At 38.6% G+C, this 17,035-nt stretch overlaps 1 protein-coding gene across 1 annotated transcript in view; it reads left to right on the top strand.

Annotated features, from left to right (window-relative positions):
• The window catches only part of THSD7B (thrombospondin type 1 domain containing 7B), a 797,596-nt gene that overhangs the window by 762,064 nt on the left and 18,497 nt on the right, over window positions 1-17,035 (top strand). Inside the window, exons 21-25 of the mRNA XM_033111445.1 lie at window positions 3,665-3,810; window positions 9,479-9,638; window positions 10,752-10,925; window positions 11,027-11,122; window positions 13,345-13,427. Coding sequence (XP_032967336.1) covers window positions 3,665-3,810; window positions 9,479-9,638; window positions 10,752-10,925; window positions 11,027-11,122; window positions 13,345-13,427 — 659 coding nt within the window. The remainder of the gene's footprint in view (window positions 1-3,664; window positions 3,811-9,478; window positions 9,639-10,751; window positions 10,926-11,026; window positions 11,123-13,344; window positions 13,428-17,035) is intronic.

The following is a 17,035-nucleotide window of genomic DNA, read 5'->3' as shown; positions in this document are numbered from 1 at the left end:
ATGAGTGCATAATTGCAATTGTAATCTGCATGGTAGTTGGTAGTAGAGCAAATAAACCCTCTTGCTTACTCTTTAGGTCCAGAAAATGTCCCATTTAAACATGGTTTTTTATTTATTAAAATAATTTAATTCCCCATTTTAATAGATTCACTTTTCAGTGGCATTTTCCCCAGCATGAATTATCTTCAGATGCTTTCTGTATACTTAATTTTATTTTACCAAAGAGGAAATTTCATGCTTGGGGGAGTTAAAATACTTTCACGCAGTCACAGCATTTACTAGCTGTTAATTTGAGAGAACTGCTTCCAACTAGAGAATTTTGATGCCAAGTCCAGGTTTCGTTTCACCATACATCAACTATTTTCAAATTCTCTGTCTCTCATATTCTAGATCAATCATAGTTTTAAATGTCTTTAATTTGGCCACAGCAGCCACCTTATGTGAAAACTCACCATCACCAAAACAATTCCTTCATGCTTCTGCCATTAGGGGTCCCCTTTAGAATAATCATTGCTGAGAGGTAGTTGTGGTTGAATATTCCATCCAGTCTGATGTTTGAAATTCCAGGTAGCATCTGACCACTATCATTGGAGATGTCAAGGTTCCTTGTTATACCATCTGTATCCATACAGCTACATTTTGTATTTACAACTTCAGGGTTTGTGAGAGTGCCTAATTGGAGAGGTACTTTCTCTGATTATTTATACAACCAAATATCCATGACTTAAAAAGGAACATATTAAAAGATACCAAATAGCCCACAGAAACATCAAGTCCAGTAGTTATTTTTCAGACCCTCGTGCTCTTATTAGCAAAGTTTTTCATACTGAACGTTAATATTACACAATTAAGCATGACAGTATACTTCAAAATGTAGAGTTGTTATATGCTTTTTGCTTTTAAAAATATATCCTTGGTAGTAAATGGCATTGTTTGAAAATCTTTTCTTTCTTTTTTTTTATTAAATATACTGGGGTGACATTGGTTAGTAAAATCATGTAGATTTCAAGTGTACATGTGTTTGGATAGCAAAAGGCAGAGAAATCATAAGGCTATGCTTTCAATGGATAGTTTTAAGATTACATTATTTCAAAAAGTAAGAGCATCGTTTTTTTTCCCTATTGAATTCATTAGTTTCCCTCCATCTCTATGTCCAGGAGAAGATATCTGTCACTTGCATGGAAATAAATAAAATAGTTCTAAAATAATGGCCATCCACATACCATTCATTCAAGAACAAGCTTAAAGTCAGTTGGTTATAATGAAACAGAGCCCCTTTAACTGTGATAAAGGCAATACAACATTGTCATTATTCCTACAAAGATAGATATAGAACAGAATGCAATTGTAATGACTTTAGGGTAATAGGTATTTAGATTAAAAAAAAATAAAGAGTATTATAATACTGAAGAGAAAGCAAGAATTCATATAAAATCTTGAGCCAAAAGTGTTCATCAACCAGGGATAACATTTAATCTGAAAGAGATGATGTCTGACCTATATAACATGCTTTGAGTGATGCTGGGAAGAACATCTGTCCAAACACATATGTTTCAGTGCCCAATGATGCAGAATGGGTAGCTTCTGTTGTTCACCAAGCCCATGTAATCTTTGACACAAATTTCACCACCATCCAAAATTTCCTTTATGTTTCACATAAAAAACCTACATGGGTACCATTCTTGCTCTCTTGCCTGTATCATGCCTAATACAGCAGCCTCTGGAACAAAACTTCCGGGGTTTGAATTTTTTTCTGCAAATTAGTAGTTTTTTGACCTTAGACAAGTGACTTAAACTCTCTGTGCCTCAGTGCTCTCATGTATAATGTGGGAATATAATAGAATTTCCCTCTAGAGTTATATGATTATTAAATGAATATGTGTCTATATTTAGAATATTGTCTAGCATGTGGTACCTGCTCAATAATTGTATTGGTATCATTGTATTATCACGTATATTCAGATACCAGATAATATCATGTAGATAATTTATGAATATATGAATTAAACAAATACTCAGTTGATTGGTTTAATATATGTGAAGCACCATGTTAAGGACAGAAGCTCAAACCTCAAGGACTTTAGAATCCAGTGATTTTTTCCAGTGGCCAGTAAGATGTCGAGTCCACTAGAAGTGTGTCACCCTTACTTGCCCCTGAACTTGAGGGCATCCGAGAATTGTTCCTACCCAGAGCTTTCAAGTGAATTCTACGTAGAAATGAAGTCATCAGTAACTTTCCTTTTCTCTTAAGATATAAATGTATGATCTTTGGAACTAACTAAAAAAAAAAAAAAAAAACCACCCAGTTTTAATAGCTGTTAGCAACAATGTGTCAAACCTATTCTTGCCCTGGCTCTCTTTGTTCCAGCCTCATTAGCCTTCTGTCTGGTCTTCAAACAAACTCTGTTCCTTTTTATCTCAGGACCTCCTCACAAGCTCGTTCTGCCACTTGGGACACTCTCTGTACATCATGTCAGGCTGGCAACCCTTAAGATTTCTGCTTAAAGTGCAACTGCTCAAGGGAACGTTCTCTGATTCATTTCCAGACTAGGCTGCATCCCCATAGCATTTACTAATAGTAGGTTGGTGCAAAAGTAATTGCGGTTTTTGCATTTGTTTAACCTTTTACACGACAATTACTTTTGCACCAACTTAATAGAACCCTCTGTTTTTCCTTTAATATTTATCACAAATACAATTACATAATTAACTTTATAACAACAGTGGGAGGGCATGATAATTTATAGTTACTAATAGTAATGAAACTATATGCACAGAGTACCTCATCAGCAAGGAAAAGAATGAGTGGGAGAGAGATCAAGAGAGCGAAACACAGACATGTAAATTCCATCCACTATTCCACTTCCTGAGCCGATGACCGAATGCCTAGGAGTGGGCATAAACGGACACGGGAGCCCTGCGCTTTCCTCAGTCATTCTTATTAACCAATTTTCTTTCGTTATGAAGTGGAACACCCAGCATCTGAACATGTTTTTTAAACATCATGGCTCCTTTCTATAAGCCAACAACTTAATTTTGTCTCAGTGAAAAAAGAAATTGGTCCTAAACTCTAGGAAAATTAGTCATGTTGAACTAATTGAGAAAAACTATTGAGGCCTCAAGGTGGCCCCTTCCTAGGGAATTTTCTCGAGGAGTTTGGATTGTGTGCAATTTTTACTTTACTTGCTAATTTAGAACCTAACAGACAAAGACGATGCAATGCTCTTAAGTTTTAATATTTGTAATGCTGGCCTAAAATCTAAGTTCTGTGAAGGTAGAAGACATATCTGGCAATGTCAGTACTGTATTCCTAGCATATTGCAGGATGCCTGAATCATAGTAGAGCTTAATAAATAAATGTTTGTTGAATGAATTAACATTCTGCCAATGTTTACAGGATCAGTCTATTTGGCCACAAAACAGCGTTTGTACATAGGGACACTACTAAAGAAGTATAAGACAGAACGAATTTCAGATCCTTAACAATATCTATACCCTGTGTCTCTGTCAAAACCTAAATTAAAATGGCAGAAAAACTGAAAGCTAGACAAAGTTCAGTGTATTTTAATGAAGACTTACATATGTAAAGCAACACTCAGTCCTTTTAATTCCCTTCCCAAGCCAAACTCTAATGGAAAAACTGACACCTTCCTTGTCATTTTAGGTCGAATGAGCCGGACTCGATTTATCATGATGCCAACTCAAGGAGAAGGACGGCCATGCCCCACTGAGCTTACCCAGCAGAAAACCTGCCCAGTGACCCCCTGCTACAGCTGGGTCCTTGGCAACTGGTCTGCATGTAAATTGGAGGTAGGTCATGTAATGACATTTAGAGAAATGCTTCTCAATATGGCCAAAGCATTTGTCTGGTCAAACCTATGTGCTGATGGAATAAATTTCACAGCAGCAGGCGCCTGGAACAATGTATTTTTGTGCAATGGAGAACATGGAAAAGTAGAATCATGGGACTTAACCTTGAGCAGAATGATACTGCTAGGAAAATCCATAGCCATTCATTAGTCACTGATTGTAAGACCAGGTCATGGGACTTTCAATCTCTTTGGCATCCTCAAGAATTCTCTGTTCTTTTCTTGGCTTGTTGGAAATATCAAAATATTATTTAATTAGATGCAACTCTGATGCTGCGGAAATGTACAGCTTGCTGTAGACTGTTTTTCTTAAAGAGGCACTTTTAGGCTTAGGTAAAATCTTATATATAGGCAGAAAATCAAAAATATAAAAGTTCTATTTTAACATTATTACCCAAACCAAGGTTACTACATTTTCCTCGATGATTACTTTTTTTATTGACCTGAAATATAAATGCGAGCAAAATCATAACATATCACATACCCAGAGTTTTTGCTGGATCAGCAGAGATCTTCCACTGCATTTTCTCTCTGGCTTCTTATATAAGAAAAAGCACATTGACTTTCCGTATTTTCTTACCTTACTAGTTTATCCTTCAGTTCACAGTCCAAAGCATATTTTAATTGGGTAACAATAATTTTGATTATGCATTAAGAAATCTGCAGAGTATTCTCATAAAGATGTTTAGTGTTCCTGTCAGGATGACATTGTCATGCAGCATTATTATCTCGCAGAAGTTAAATGCCCGTGCATTGTAATATGTCCCAGAGGAACAGAAATGTGTGGTACATTTGTTCAGTCTCCTTTTTACAGAAAATAAGGTAACCATGCAGAGTGATTTAATAGTAACCTAATGGCTTTAAGTATGAATACTTTGTCTACCAGTCTAAAATCTTCTTTCCTGAATCTTCAGCGATTTTTAAATGCTGCTTGGAATCACTTACAATTGAGAAAATGGAAGGAATATTTCACCTTGTAATTGTGATCACTGTTGACAGAGTAGAAAAAATAAGCTCCAGTAATTCAGGAACCCATTGCACAGGAAGGGAGAGCAAAGATATTTAGGAGGGAGGGCAGGCGGAAAGACTGACAAACTCCATGCTCCAATCTCACCAGGCATACAGTTGCTACTATATCTTACTCGTTCTAGTGTATTTTCCCTTTTAACTTCTCAGGTGTCAGGAGCCTTTTTTTCCCCACCTACTAGACAAGTCTGCCATCTTGTTCCAGAGGAACGTTATGGGGAAATGCCAATTGTAATATTTCATTTTGTTGTCACCTATTGACTTTTTGCCTGGACCGCTGGGTCAAGGGTGGTGGGCTGTGAACACTGTCTGTAGAAGTGCTGGTGGGGACTGAGGGGGTGTGGCCTCTGTTAGCAATACCCAGTCTTGGAGGCCCTGGAGAACCCAAGAGTAAGTGTGGGGACAGAGCCCCAAGAAGCAGTTTCCAGGCTCTCGGCCTCACATAGAAAGGTGCTGGCTCAGGTAGTAAATGGCCGTCAACTGTGATCAAATGGCCATCAGCTGTGGCTAGTTGGCCGTCAGCTGTAACCAGTGAGCAATTGGCCACTAATATAACTGCTGTGGCTAGGCTAGCAAAAAAAAGGGAGCTAGCAAGAAGATGGTGGCTGAGCCTGCAAGCGGCACAGTGAGGGTTGAGTTTGTGTTGCTCCTGGCTCCTGTGTCTCCAACCCAGCCACCAGTGACAGTATAGTGGTATGACTCCCCTACCTATGGCTCCGTGGGTGTTCCTTTTTGGCCCCACCATATCCTGCGTTATGTGGGGAGTGGGAGCTGAGACCCTGCAGGTCGCCCTGCGTGACAGTAAGTATATGGAGAAACTTCAGTGCTGCCTTGAATTTCTAGATGCTCCTCTTCTCACTCATTGACATATCCTCTTAGAAGGAAACTCTGGAGTTAGACCCCATTCGAGCAGAGCTCTCAAAAAACAAGTCCATAATTAACTGCGTGGGCACCTTACCCAAACAGGGCCAATAAGCATTCTTCTTCAAGAATTTGGCATGAAACTAAAGCTGTTCAAAGATATTGTATTCAGGAACTCTTAGCTGCTACATTGTCCCACCTCTGGATAAACTCAGTCACTCAGAAGCAAGAAAGAATAAGAAGGTGACACAAAGAAAAGCAGAGGAAAAAGAGAAAGGGAACCGTCATGATATTTAAGTTGAGCTTTTCCTGAGTTTGAGTTGCATTCCTGCTTTTCCTGAAGCCTAATTGTGAACTCTTTGTGAGACAGATAACACAGTGTCTCTTCAGTGAGTCATCTTGTCTTAAGTTTATATGTTAGATGAGTTTTTGGAATTACTGATCAAATAACACATGAGCCTTTGCCCACAAGGGAAAACACCTCTCTCAGAGCTGCACTTCAGCTTCTCCTTGTCTTGTCATATCCTAACCCACCAAATGCAGGTTTAGAATCTGCTCATTCATTGTTGGTGGTGAAGATATCCAAGTGGCTGAGGGCCATCAAGAAGTTATCATCAAACAATAACAGGAAGAGAAGCTTGCACAGGGAACAGTGGAGGTGCCCATTCTATCACTATCTTATATGGAAAGAGATTAGCAGAAGGAACTGTGTATCCTCAGGCTTCACCTTTTTTAGTGTTTTCTAACTCTTTCTTTCCAAGTTCCCCGGCTGATAAAATGTGTCCACACACATATGTTGGTCAATCTTTTTTAGGAGCTCAGACTCTGGAAACTCCAGCGCTGATTTTGGTTAGTGTTCTGCCAGTTCCTAGCTGTGCAATTTTTGCAAAGTCTCTAACCTCCCCAAGCCTCTGATTTCGTAAATCTACATCATAAAGGTAGCAGTAGTACCTATTTTGCTGGGGGTGTTTGGCAGAAATCAGATATTTCATAATATAGTGCTTAGCATACTACTTGGCCAAAGAAGAGCTCAATCAATCATAGCTGCTAGTACAGTTCTGATTAAAACTACGATGATGGTTATTAGCACCACCTGTCTACCCACATCTGGTGGTGCCAAGTAAGAGTACACCAATAGTTCATAATGATCGGGACAGTGCAGCCTTGGTGAGAGAATCCTTGTTGTTGACAACCTTTGCTCTAAGAAGCCTGGCCCAACTTTCAGACCCTAGTGTGTAGTCTCATGAATGAGAGTGAGTGAATGCTTGCTTTCTGAGTGAAATTAGTGTTCTGTTGCTGATTTCTCTTCCCATTGTGGCTGTTGTCAGTTACGATAGGTTAAGGTTAAATATGGATATACAAATGAGGAGCATATTATTGTTTGTCTTGGTTTTATAAAGTGATCCCTGAGGTAGACTTGTTTCCTCTCATTTCTTTGTACCCCATCTCCTGCAAAGTCAAAAAAACTCTAGTCAACCGCATGTTCTGTTACCTGAGGTTCCAAATAGCAGTGATTTCAAATTTTGTACATGTTGCCGTATCTTCAGACTCTTCTCTCCAAGTAAGTATACAAAGTCTGATTCTCTATAGCAAAACATACACCTTAGACAATTCTGCAATGGGTCCATCATCTGGAATAATAAGTTACAAGAGAGAAACCTCCCCCCAAAATGAAAGTTAACTTACACTAGTTATTTTCCACTTCAGGAAATTAACATTTACTAGAGCATTTGCTTTGAATGAATTTACTGTGAACTGATTTTGAACCTCCACTTATCTCCAGAAAAATGCACTTCCATTCAAAATTAGGGGATATTTTTTTTTTTTTTTACAATTTCACAACAGCCATAGAAATGGTTAGAGAAATTATTAAGTATTCATAAGTCAACTGTGGGAATTGCCATCTTAGACAAATAAATCATAATTTTTGTTTACACATCTCTAGAAGATGTAGTCCCAGTTTATGTGCCCACTCAACTTCTTTAGAATTTAAGCTACTACAACTTGGACCTCCTCCAAGTTGCACCTTTTCTTTTTTCTCCAGGATGTCTTTGAATCTTAACTTCCTTCTGTAAAGAAGGAAGGTACTCAGCAGCTACTGTGTACCATCCCACACCTCCAGTGATCTGTCTATACCCTGCCCTTGACACACAGTAGCTGCGGCCACAGGGCCTTGACCTGATGGGCTCAGCAGGCCCATCATCTCCTGTCCAATACCCTGGAACACCATCCTGACTGCTTTAGTTGTCCATCTTATCCTTCTTTACTCCTGTCATCTCAAGAGCCACAGCAACTCCAAGGCTTACACAATGCAGTTTCTGAGTCCTGCGGTGGGGAAGAGATGAGGAGAGGAAACCCAATTTCCTAGTGAGAGCACAGTTATCACACTGTTACTTAATAATGGATTAATGGGTTGTAGCAACAGACTGCAACAGACATGCAAAGGCTCCCCACTCCCCCCATCTCATTCTCTCTGTGTCTCTCTCTCTCTTCAACCATACCAGCAATAGTCATAAAGGCTCTAGCTCTTCCACCAACTTCTGGATTTAGTGGAAGCTGAGCAGCACACCTTGGAAGTATGGAAGAGTTAATACTCCCTGGGATGAGAGTTGATCAATGAGAACTGGATCCAAGGAGGAGCTGGACTTAAATGTCTCTCGCATCTTCCTCCCTTGCCCCACCTTGGATGGTACTGAGGCAGGGTGATAGCATGTGGTCTGTCTGAAAGATGTGATGGATGACCAAGAAACCAGCTGTTTTTCTTGGGACATTGTTTTTCTTGGTTTAGTAACACTCTACCTTATATTTACTTTTCCTCCGTACCTGCTTCAGTTCTTTTCCCTTCACTCTTGCCATCCTGGGATGTCACGTCCTTAGCAGAAAAGCTTTGCCTAAGGCTCTATTTTCTAAGGGATTTATGGAAAACCAGAGCTATCATCTAACGTCATTCAAATATCCAGTGGACTTCTTTTTCAAGTATGAGCACCTGACTAAAACTGAGGAGAAAATACTCAACTCGTGAGTACCTGCCAAAAGCGTTATAGTAGGAAATATTTCATCAAGCAGCTGCTTGGGCCACATAGCCACTAAGAGTAAGCTTCTCTTTCTGTGAGACACTACACAAACTTTTTCTAATTTCCCAGAATAATCTGAGTGGGATTTGTATGAAATATCGTCAAAGAACATTATTCATCACAGAAGGCACGCCGCGAAAACAGCTTCTCATGGCAATAGAGAAAATCTGTATTGTGCCAGAAACTCCAACATAATCCATATGAGAAAGGACTGAATTCCCTGCAAGAGAAGAAATAAGCTAAATAAAAGAGAAATGTATATCCTGTGACTGAACATGCTCTCTTGGTGGAGTGATTATAGCTTAGGCCATTTTATCACATACACCTATACAAATTATGTATTGTTTTTCTTTTTCAATCAATCCTGGCTGAGTTCCAAAATGAGCCATCATATTCTGAGTACATAAATTCCATGGGGGTAAAATTTCATTCAACTTCTGTATCAGCTCTAGAATTGCTTCAACTTCTGTATCAGCTCTAGAAGAATTCCTCAGTGATGCTTCATTGTTAACAATTGAAAGAGAACTCCTAAGAGGAGGAATCTGAAGAAATATACAACTAGGGTTTCTTGAGCAAGAGGTAGCAGTAGCCAAAACTCCGAGATGCTAATTATTTGGGTGATTCTGACAATATCCGTCCCTCTCACAGGGTGGAGACTGTGGAGAAGGAGTTCAGATCCGAAGCCTTTCCTGCGTGGTCCACAATGGTTCAATCTCTAACTCGGCTGTGCGTGTAGACGATGCACTGTGTAAAGAAATGCCCTTTCAAGATGGCGTCCTGAAGCAGCTGTGCTCTGTGCCTTGCCCAGGTATGTGATTTTAAACACCTGGGAGTGCCTTCCAGGTTGATCTTCTTCTGTATTTATTTTCTATTTTTCTTTTTTTTTTTTTTTGCTATCTCATCAATATAGAAGTTGTTAATTAACTTTAATTCATTTTTAATTGTGGTTATCACTTTGGAATACGTATAGCTTTACTGAAGGTGATGTAGGCAAGAGGAAAAAGAAAAAAGAAAAGCACTGGACTTGGAAATTTAACAGCTAAGTTAGAATCACTTCCCTGGTATTTTACCCCGGGCGTGTAGTCTAACCCCTTTGAGCAATGGTTGCTCCATGTAGAAAATTTGTTAATAATACCTGACCTGACAGCACAAGGCACATTGGTCAGCACTCAAAAAACATTGACTAAATTCATGAGTGGATGAATCTCTGGGGGATGGCATGGTAAGGACAAGTAAAACTACATGTTTATAAAAGCACTCTGTCAAACGGTCAAGTTCTATGTAATTGTGAAGGCCATTACTAGTTACATAAAATATATGAGTTTAATGCTAAAAACATGAAGTATATGGCATAATTTTACAGTGGCTTAATATATCTGTATAGTATGGCATGTAGAGCATATATATATGTATATGTATATATATGCACAGATGTAAACATATGTATACATATGTACATACACACAAATGTGGGTATGTTTATTAAATTCAACATTCTTTAGACCCAAAGATATTCCACTTCAGTGACTAACTTATTCTCTTTATACAGTTTCTGAGAACATAAATTTTGCCATGTTCTGCTGCTCTTTGAAAACTTAGTTACTACAATCTTTACATCTCCCTTTAAAACAATGTATTATCACTAGCAGACACATGGTGTTCTCTAGATATGACTATGATTTGAAGCAAAGTAACGCCAATCGGGTATTTAGCAGTCTCTTCCTGAACTAGGTTAAACCATCAATTACTTCATCAGTCTTAGTACCTCTAAATGGAAAACTGGTCAAAGTAGAAAGCGTGGTACCTGGAATTTGCCCCTATCACTGCACCACCACCACCACCGATCTCACTGTGAGGCCTGTCTGTGTAAATGCTGTCAAGTACCAGTCACCATGTTGCCCTGCCCCCCCCTGTGCTCCAGGAGACTGCCATTTAACAGAATGGTCAGAGTGGAGCACGTGTGAATTAACCTGCATCGATGGAAGGAGCTTTGAGACAATGGGCCGCCAATCTAGGTCAAGAACATTTATAATTCAGTCTTTTGAGAACCAAGACAGCTGTCCCCAGCCGGTTCTAGAAACACGTCCTTGTACAGGTACAAAAAGCACTTTTCAGTCCTCAGCTTTGATTGATTAATGATTATTCTCTTTCTTATCTGAGGTATAATAGAATCACTGTTATCATCTTTGTTTGCAGGAGGCAAATGTTACCACTACACATGGAAAGCAAGTCTTTGGAACAATAATGAACGGACTGTATGGTGTCAACGTTCAGATGGCATTAATGTCACAGGTATTCCTACCTAAGATTCATAAGGGCTTTTCAAAAACATCTCTGAGTGTGCCGTTTGTGAGAAGAATTAGCTTACAAATTCTAAGCAAGGAAAGACCAGTCTTCATGGCAAATTGTCATTAGACCTCTGAAACTCAGCAAGCAAACAATTCTAAGACCCATAACATATCAAAGAACTTAAAAAAATAAGGTGAAACATAATAAATGCCCATAAATATATGTTTTGAGACAAAGACTAAAAAAGACAGATTCTAGTATGAAACAATGATCTCTAAAATTTTAAATCATGTACCTTCTTAGTAAAAAGTTTTTGAGGACATATCTTAACATATCATATTCCTGCACTACCGTGCTTATATATCACATTATAAACACACACAGAAATTGAAGTTAAAAAGGTTTATTAGTATATAAAAAAATTTAAAATACTACATTTGTGAATGCTGCAAAAAACTTGTTTGCTGCCAATTATAAATGCTTGTATTCGTTCACTGGAAGCTTACTTTTTGAATATTGTGCTATTCATGATTATTACTTAATATCTAAATATAGACTGAGGGAAATGTTCCTCATTCATGATGTTGGATACAATTTGACCTACAAATAGTCTTCTCAATAATTTTAAAGTTTTTTTTTTAATGCCTTCTTATCAGAGAAAATTAAATTGTTATTTTTAATTTGTACTGGGCTGGCCAAGAACTTATTGTAGGAATGGGAGTAGGAATAGAATTATCAGCTTTGCATTTTCCTTGTGTATTTGTTTTTGCATTTGATAATCCCTTAATCCATAGTTTATTCATATGCTAATGTATTTCAAGCTACTTGTCCATTTTATAAGTTATTGTTAAAAGTCTATGTACTGTAAAAACTACCTAATCAGGAACACAGAAAGCATCATACTCGGCAATATGTTGAGAGTTAAAGTGGATAAAGCAGTCGCATTATCCAACTCTCTGCACAGAGTACTTAATGCCCAAAGTACAACAGGTGGACATATGATGAATGATCTCAGGTTACTAGTATCGTCTGCAAAAAATTTATCAGAATTAGTTTCATTTTAAAATTTAAACAAAAATGTTGTATGAACTATGTAAGTTCAAATATTTTGCTTCTCAGTTCCCACAAGATGGCCTCCTGCAGTGGTGTACACACTCCGCTTTGGAGACGAATGATTTAAAGAGCAGAAAACACCCCCTCCAAACACAATTAGGAGCAATGGGCCTGTCTGGTTATTGCCACTAATGTGCAAATTAATAGCTTCACACCTAGGTGTTCATTCTGGAATATGGGGCTTTGTGTGTGTGTGGATTATTTTATTTTTCAGGTAACAGTGAGAATTTCGCTGCTTCATTCTCAGAAAAAGTGTAGATCTGACTGTTCTCTATACTACTACCTCACGCCCAAAGATTTTTTGCTAGCTACGAAATCAAACTGTAACTAGTTGATAGTTACAGTAATGCAAAGGCTAGAGCCTGTAAGTACAACCAATATTATGAATGAGGTTAAAATACTACTCTAGAACATTATGTAACTTCTTAGCTTAGTACTCTGAATCCAGGAAGGCAAGACTAATATGGAAATGAATTTCAGAAGCTAGAGGATGAACTATCCCTACCATTTACTCAAAAATAATTACTAAGTACTGTGTCAGATGTGTGATTGCGTGTCCTGGAGTCTATATATTTGCTTTTAAAAATATGTGCGGGGGTCGGGGTATGTTTATCCCGATTGAAATACATTTTATAATGTTACCGAAGCGTTTGATATTGTGATCCTACGCATTTGTGATCCTTTTAGTATTTGGTTATTGGGAATTGGCCTGGTGCCTAGTTGGGGTATTCTGGGACTGGAGAAATATATACTTAGAATAAGTCTCCAGCAAATACAGTTTCTGCTCCTGAACTTAAATTGAGATTTCACCAGTTCTTTTACTGACTCTGGCACTCAGACTTTGCGGTCAAGCATAGCCATATGAGAGCATCACATTGCCAGGGAGCTGGTATAAAAAAATCTACTGCAAATATTTTCTGTTAGCAGAGTCTCCCAACTCAAACAATCCATCCTGTAGTAATCAATAAAGTAAGACTGGGCCACGTGTCAGCACATTGATTTAAAAAAGAAAAAAAATACTGTTACAAAGTAGCCAGTGCCAGAGAAGAAAGGAATGTTTTTAATGTTTACCATAGAAAAATCTGCAAATGATGGTTGGATTTCCTTTGTAGGAGGCTGCGCCCCTCAGGCACGTCCTGCTGCTATTCGACAGTGTAATCCAGCCTGCAGAAAACCTTTCTCCTACTGTACACAGGTGAGCCATGGACTAGAGACTTCTACAAGTATTTTAATTGCTGTGTTACACATATGCTGTTGGATGTTTTCCAGCTACAGCCAAGCAGCAGTTCTGCGTGCCCATGATACCACCTAGAGGTGTTTGCAGGAGTAATCACAGTTTATTAAGAATTTCTTTGCAGGGCCATGATTTAAGGCAAGCAGTATTTTTGCTATAAATCTGTCTATAGGAAAATCTATTTTTCAGTCATCTAAATTATATTAACTCTATCAATAAATGTTCTCAGTCGATATATTCTTCCATTCTTAGCCTTTCATATACCTAAACTATTTTGAAAAATATTATAAATGCTGTGTTCACATTTGCTAAATATTATGTAATAAAATAAATTACAATATAAGTACTATATTTTTACTTCATTTTAAATAAGTTAAATATATGCCTAAGGATACAAATTTTATATATATATATATATATATATATATATATATATATATGTGTGTGTGTGTGTGTACACACACATCTATATATTTTTAAATGATTTTTTATTTTTCAATTACAGTTGACATACAATATTATATTAGTTTCAGGTATACAACATCATAATTAGACATTTATATAACTTACAAACTAATCACCCCAATAAATATAGTACCAATCTGACACTGTGCATAGTTATTACAATATTATTGACTATATTCCTTATACTGTATTTTACATTCTTGTGACTATTTTGTAATAACTAATTTGTACTTCTTAACCCCTTCCCCTTTTTCACCTTGCCCCCTAACCCCCCTCCTGCCTGGCAACCATCAAAATGTTCTCTGTATCTAGTTTATATTGTTTGTTCATTTATTCTGTTCTTTAGATTCCACATATGAGATCATATGGCATTTGTCTTCCTCTGTCTGACTTACTCCACTCAGCACTACACCCCCTAGGTCCATCCATGTTGTTGCAGATGGCAAGATTTCATTTTCTGAGTAATATTCCATTGTATATACGTACCGCCTCCTCTTTATCCATTCATCCATTGATGAACACCCAGGCTGGTTCCATATCTTGACTGTTTTAAGTAATGCTGCAGTGAACATATGTGCCTTCAAAATAGTGTTTTGGGTTTCTTAGGATAAATACCGATCAGTAGGATTACTGGCTCCCTTTTTGTGTCTTGTTATAGCCTTTGTTTTAAAGGCTGCTTTATCTGCTATATGTATTGCTACTCCAGATTTTTTTTTCCATTTCCATTTTTATGAAATATCTTTTTCCATCCCTTTATTTTTTCTGTGTGTGTCTTTCAATCTGAAGTGAGTCTTGTAGGCAGCATATGTAAGGCACCCTATCTTTTGCTTGGAGGATTTAGTCTATTTATATTTAAAGTAATTGTTCATTTACTTTAACAATAAAATGTACTTACTACCATTTTATTCATATTTTTGATCTTTTGTTTCATCTTAAAGAAGTCCCTCTAAGATTTCTTGTATTATTGGTTTGGTGGTGATGAACTCCTTTAGCTTTTTCTTGTCTGGGAAGCTCTTTATCTGTCCTCTGATTCTAAATGACAGCTTTGCGGGTAATGTTGGTTGTATGTCTTTGCTTTTCATCACTTTCATTATTTCCTGCCAATCCATTCTGGCCTGCAAAGTTTCTATTGAGAAATCAGCTGACAATCTTGTAGGTAACTAACTGCTTTTCTCTTGCTGCTTTTCAGATTCTCTTTTTGTTTTTATTTAACCTTTGGCATTTTAATTATGATGTGTCTTGGTGTGAGCCTGTTTGGGCTCATCTTGTTTGAAACTCTGTGCTTCCTGGGCTTTTATACTTCCTTCACCAGGTTAGGGAAGTTTTCCATCATTATTTCTTCAAATAGATTTTCAATCCCTTTCTCTCTCTCTTTCTGGTACCCCTATGAAGGGAATATTGGTATGCTTGATGTTGTTCCAGAGGTCCTTTAAACTATCCTCATTTTTTAAAATTCTTTTTATATTCTTTGCTGTTATGATTGGGTGTTTTCTGCTACCTTATGTTCTACATTGCTGATGTGATCCTCTACTTCGTCTGATCACTATTGATTACCTCTAATGTATTCTTTATTTCTGACTAGTTCTTTTGTTGTTTTCTATCTCTTTGTTGAAGTTCTCTCTGAGTTCGTTGAGTATCCTTATAACTAGTGTTTTGAACTCTGCCTCTGGTAGATTGCTTGTCACCATTTTGTTTAGTTCTTTTTCTGGAGTTTTGTTCTGTTCTTTTAAGACTGGGAGGCACGTTTTTTTTTTTGTTGTTTTTTTTTGTCTCCCCATTTGGCTGTCTCCTTGTGTTTGTTTCTGTGTGTTAGGTAGAGCTGTTTCCCACTCTTGGTTGAGTGGCCTTACGTAGTAAGTGTCCTGTGAGGCCCAGTGGCTCAGTCTTCCTGTTCACCTGAGCTGGGTACACCAGGTGTGTCCCATGTTGTGTGGGTTGTGTGTGCCCTCCTGTTGTAGTTGAGCCTTAGTCGCTCTGTGTATGTCAATGGCAGGGACTGACACTCAGTTTGACTGGTTGTGAGGAGTGGCCATGACTACAGTGGAGGAGCTGTTTTGCAGTTGCTGACCCTATGGAGTAGGACTCTGGTTCCTGCCCAGTCTTTCCTTAGGTGTGTCATTTGTGGAGGTGGTCGGGTGTGGTCTGAAGCTGGCCACTGCTTGTATTGGTTCTCAGGCCTCTTGGAAGGGGCTCTGTTGCAGGCCAATGTCAGCTGCTGCCTGTGCCCTGCCTGGGGCCATTCGGTATGAGCTACACAATGATCTGTAGATGGTTGCCATTTGTACTGGGCTTGGGGCTCCTTAGCAAGAAGTACGGGGAAGGCTGAGTCCAGATGGTGTTTGTTTAGGGTTTGTGAATCTTTGGGAGATTTTTAGGAAAGTCCATGGCATGAGACAAGATAGGCAATTTATATATAAAAGCCACTGGAAACATCTTGGGGAGAATGGTGTCACTAGGTTGATGGGGACTCAGGTATGGGGCCTGCTTGCACGCGGGGACAGGGGAAGGCCCCACAAAGGAATAATGGCTTCTACCACTGCTTCTGTCTGGGAGAAAGCTCCTTTCCTCCCCTTGGCCTGGAGCCAGAAATTTAGTTCCTACCTGTATGTCCCAGTTGTCTGTTGAGCTGCTGCTCATGTGTGTGCCCTTTTAAGAGGATCGCCTGGGACTCCAACTACAATATCCACTGGTTTTCACAGACAGAAGTTGTGGGGACTTCTCTTCCTATCACTAGAACTCTAGGCTGGGGAACCTGGTGTGGGGCTGGGACCCCTCACTCCGAGGTGGGACCTCCGCAGCTGAGATGTCCCGCCGATTTTTAACCCTCACACTTGTGTGTGGGACCAGCCTGTGTCATGGCTTCATCCCCCCTACTAGTCTTGGCATGGCTTCTTCTGCATATCCTTTATTGTAAGAATTCTGTTCAGCTAGACTTTAGGTGATTCTCAATGATGGTCATTCTGTAATTCAGTTAATTTTGATGTAGTCATGAAAGGAGACAATCACAGTGTTTAGCTACTCTGCCATCTTGACCAGAAATCCCCCACCCCCTTTATTTTTTCCTGCAGAAATCTTTTCCTGTTCTCCCTTAACTCCCATCTACC

This window comes from Rhinolophus ferrumequinum, chromosome 8 (assembly GCF_004115265.2).
Source record: "Rhinolophus ferrumequinum isolate MPI-CBG mRhiFer1 chromosome 8, mRhiFer1_v1.p, whole genome shotgun sequence".
Taxonomy (NCBI): domain Eukaryota; kingdom Metazoa; phylum Chordata; class Mammalia; order Chiroptera; family Rhinolophidae; genus Rhinolophus; species Rhinolophus ferrumequinum.
The sequence above is the reverse complement of the archived record's forward strand: the minus strand, read 5'-3'. Positions and strand labels throughout refer to the sequence as shown.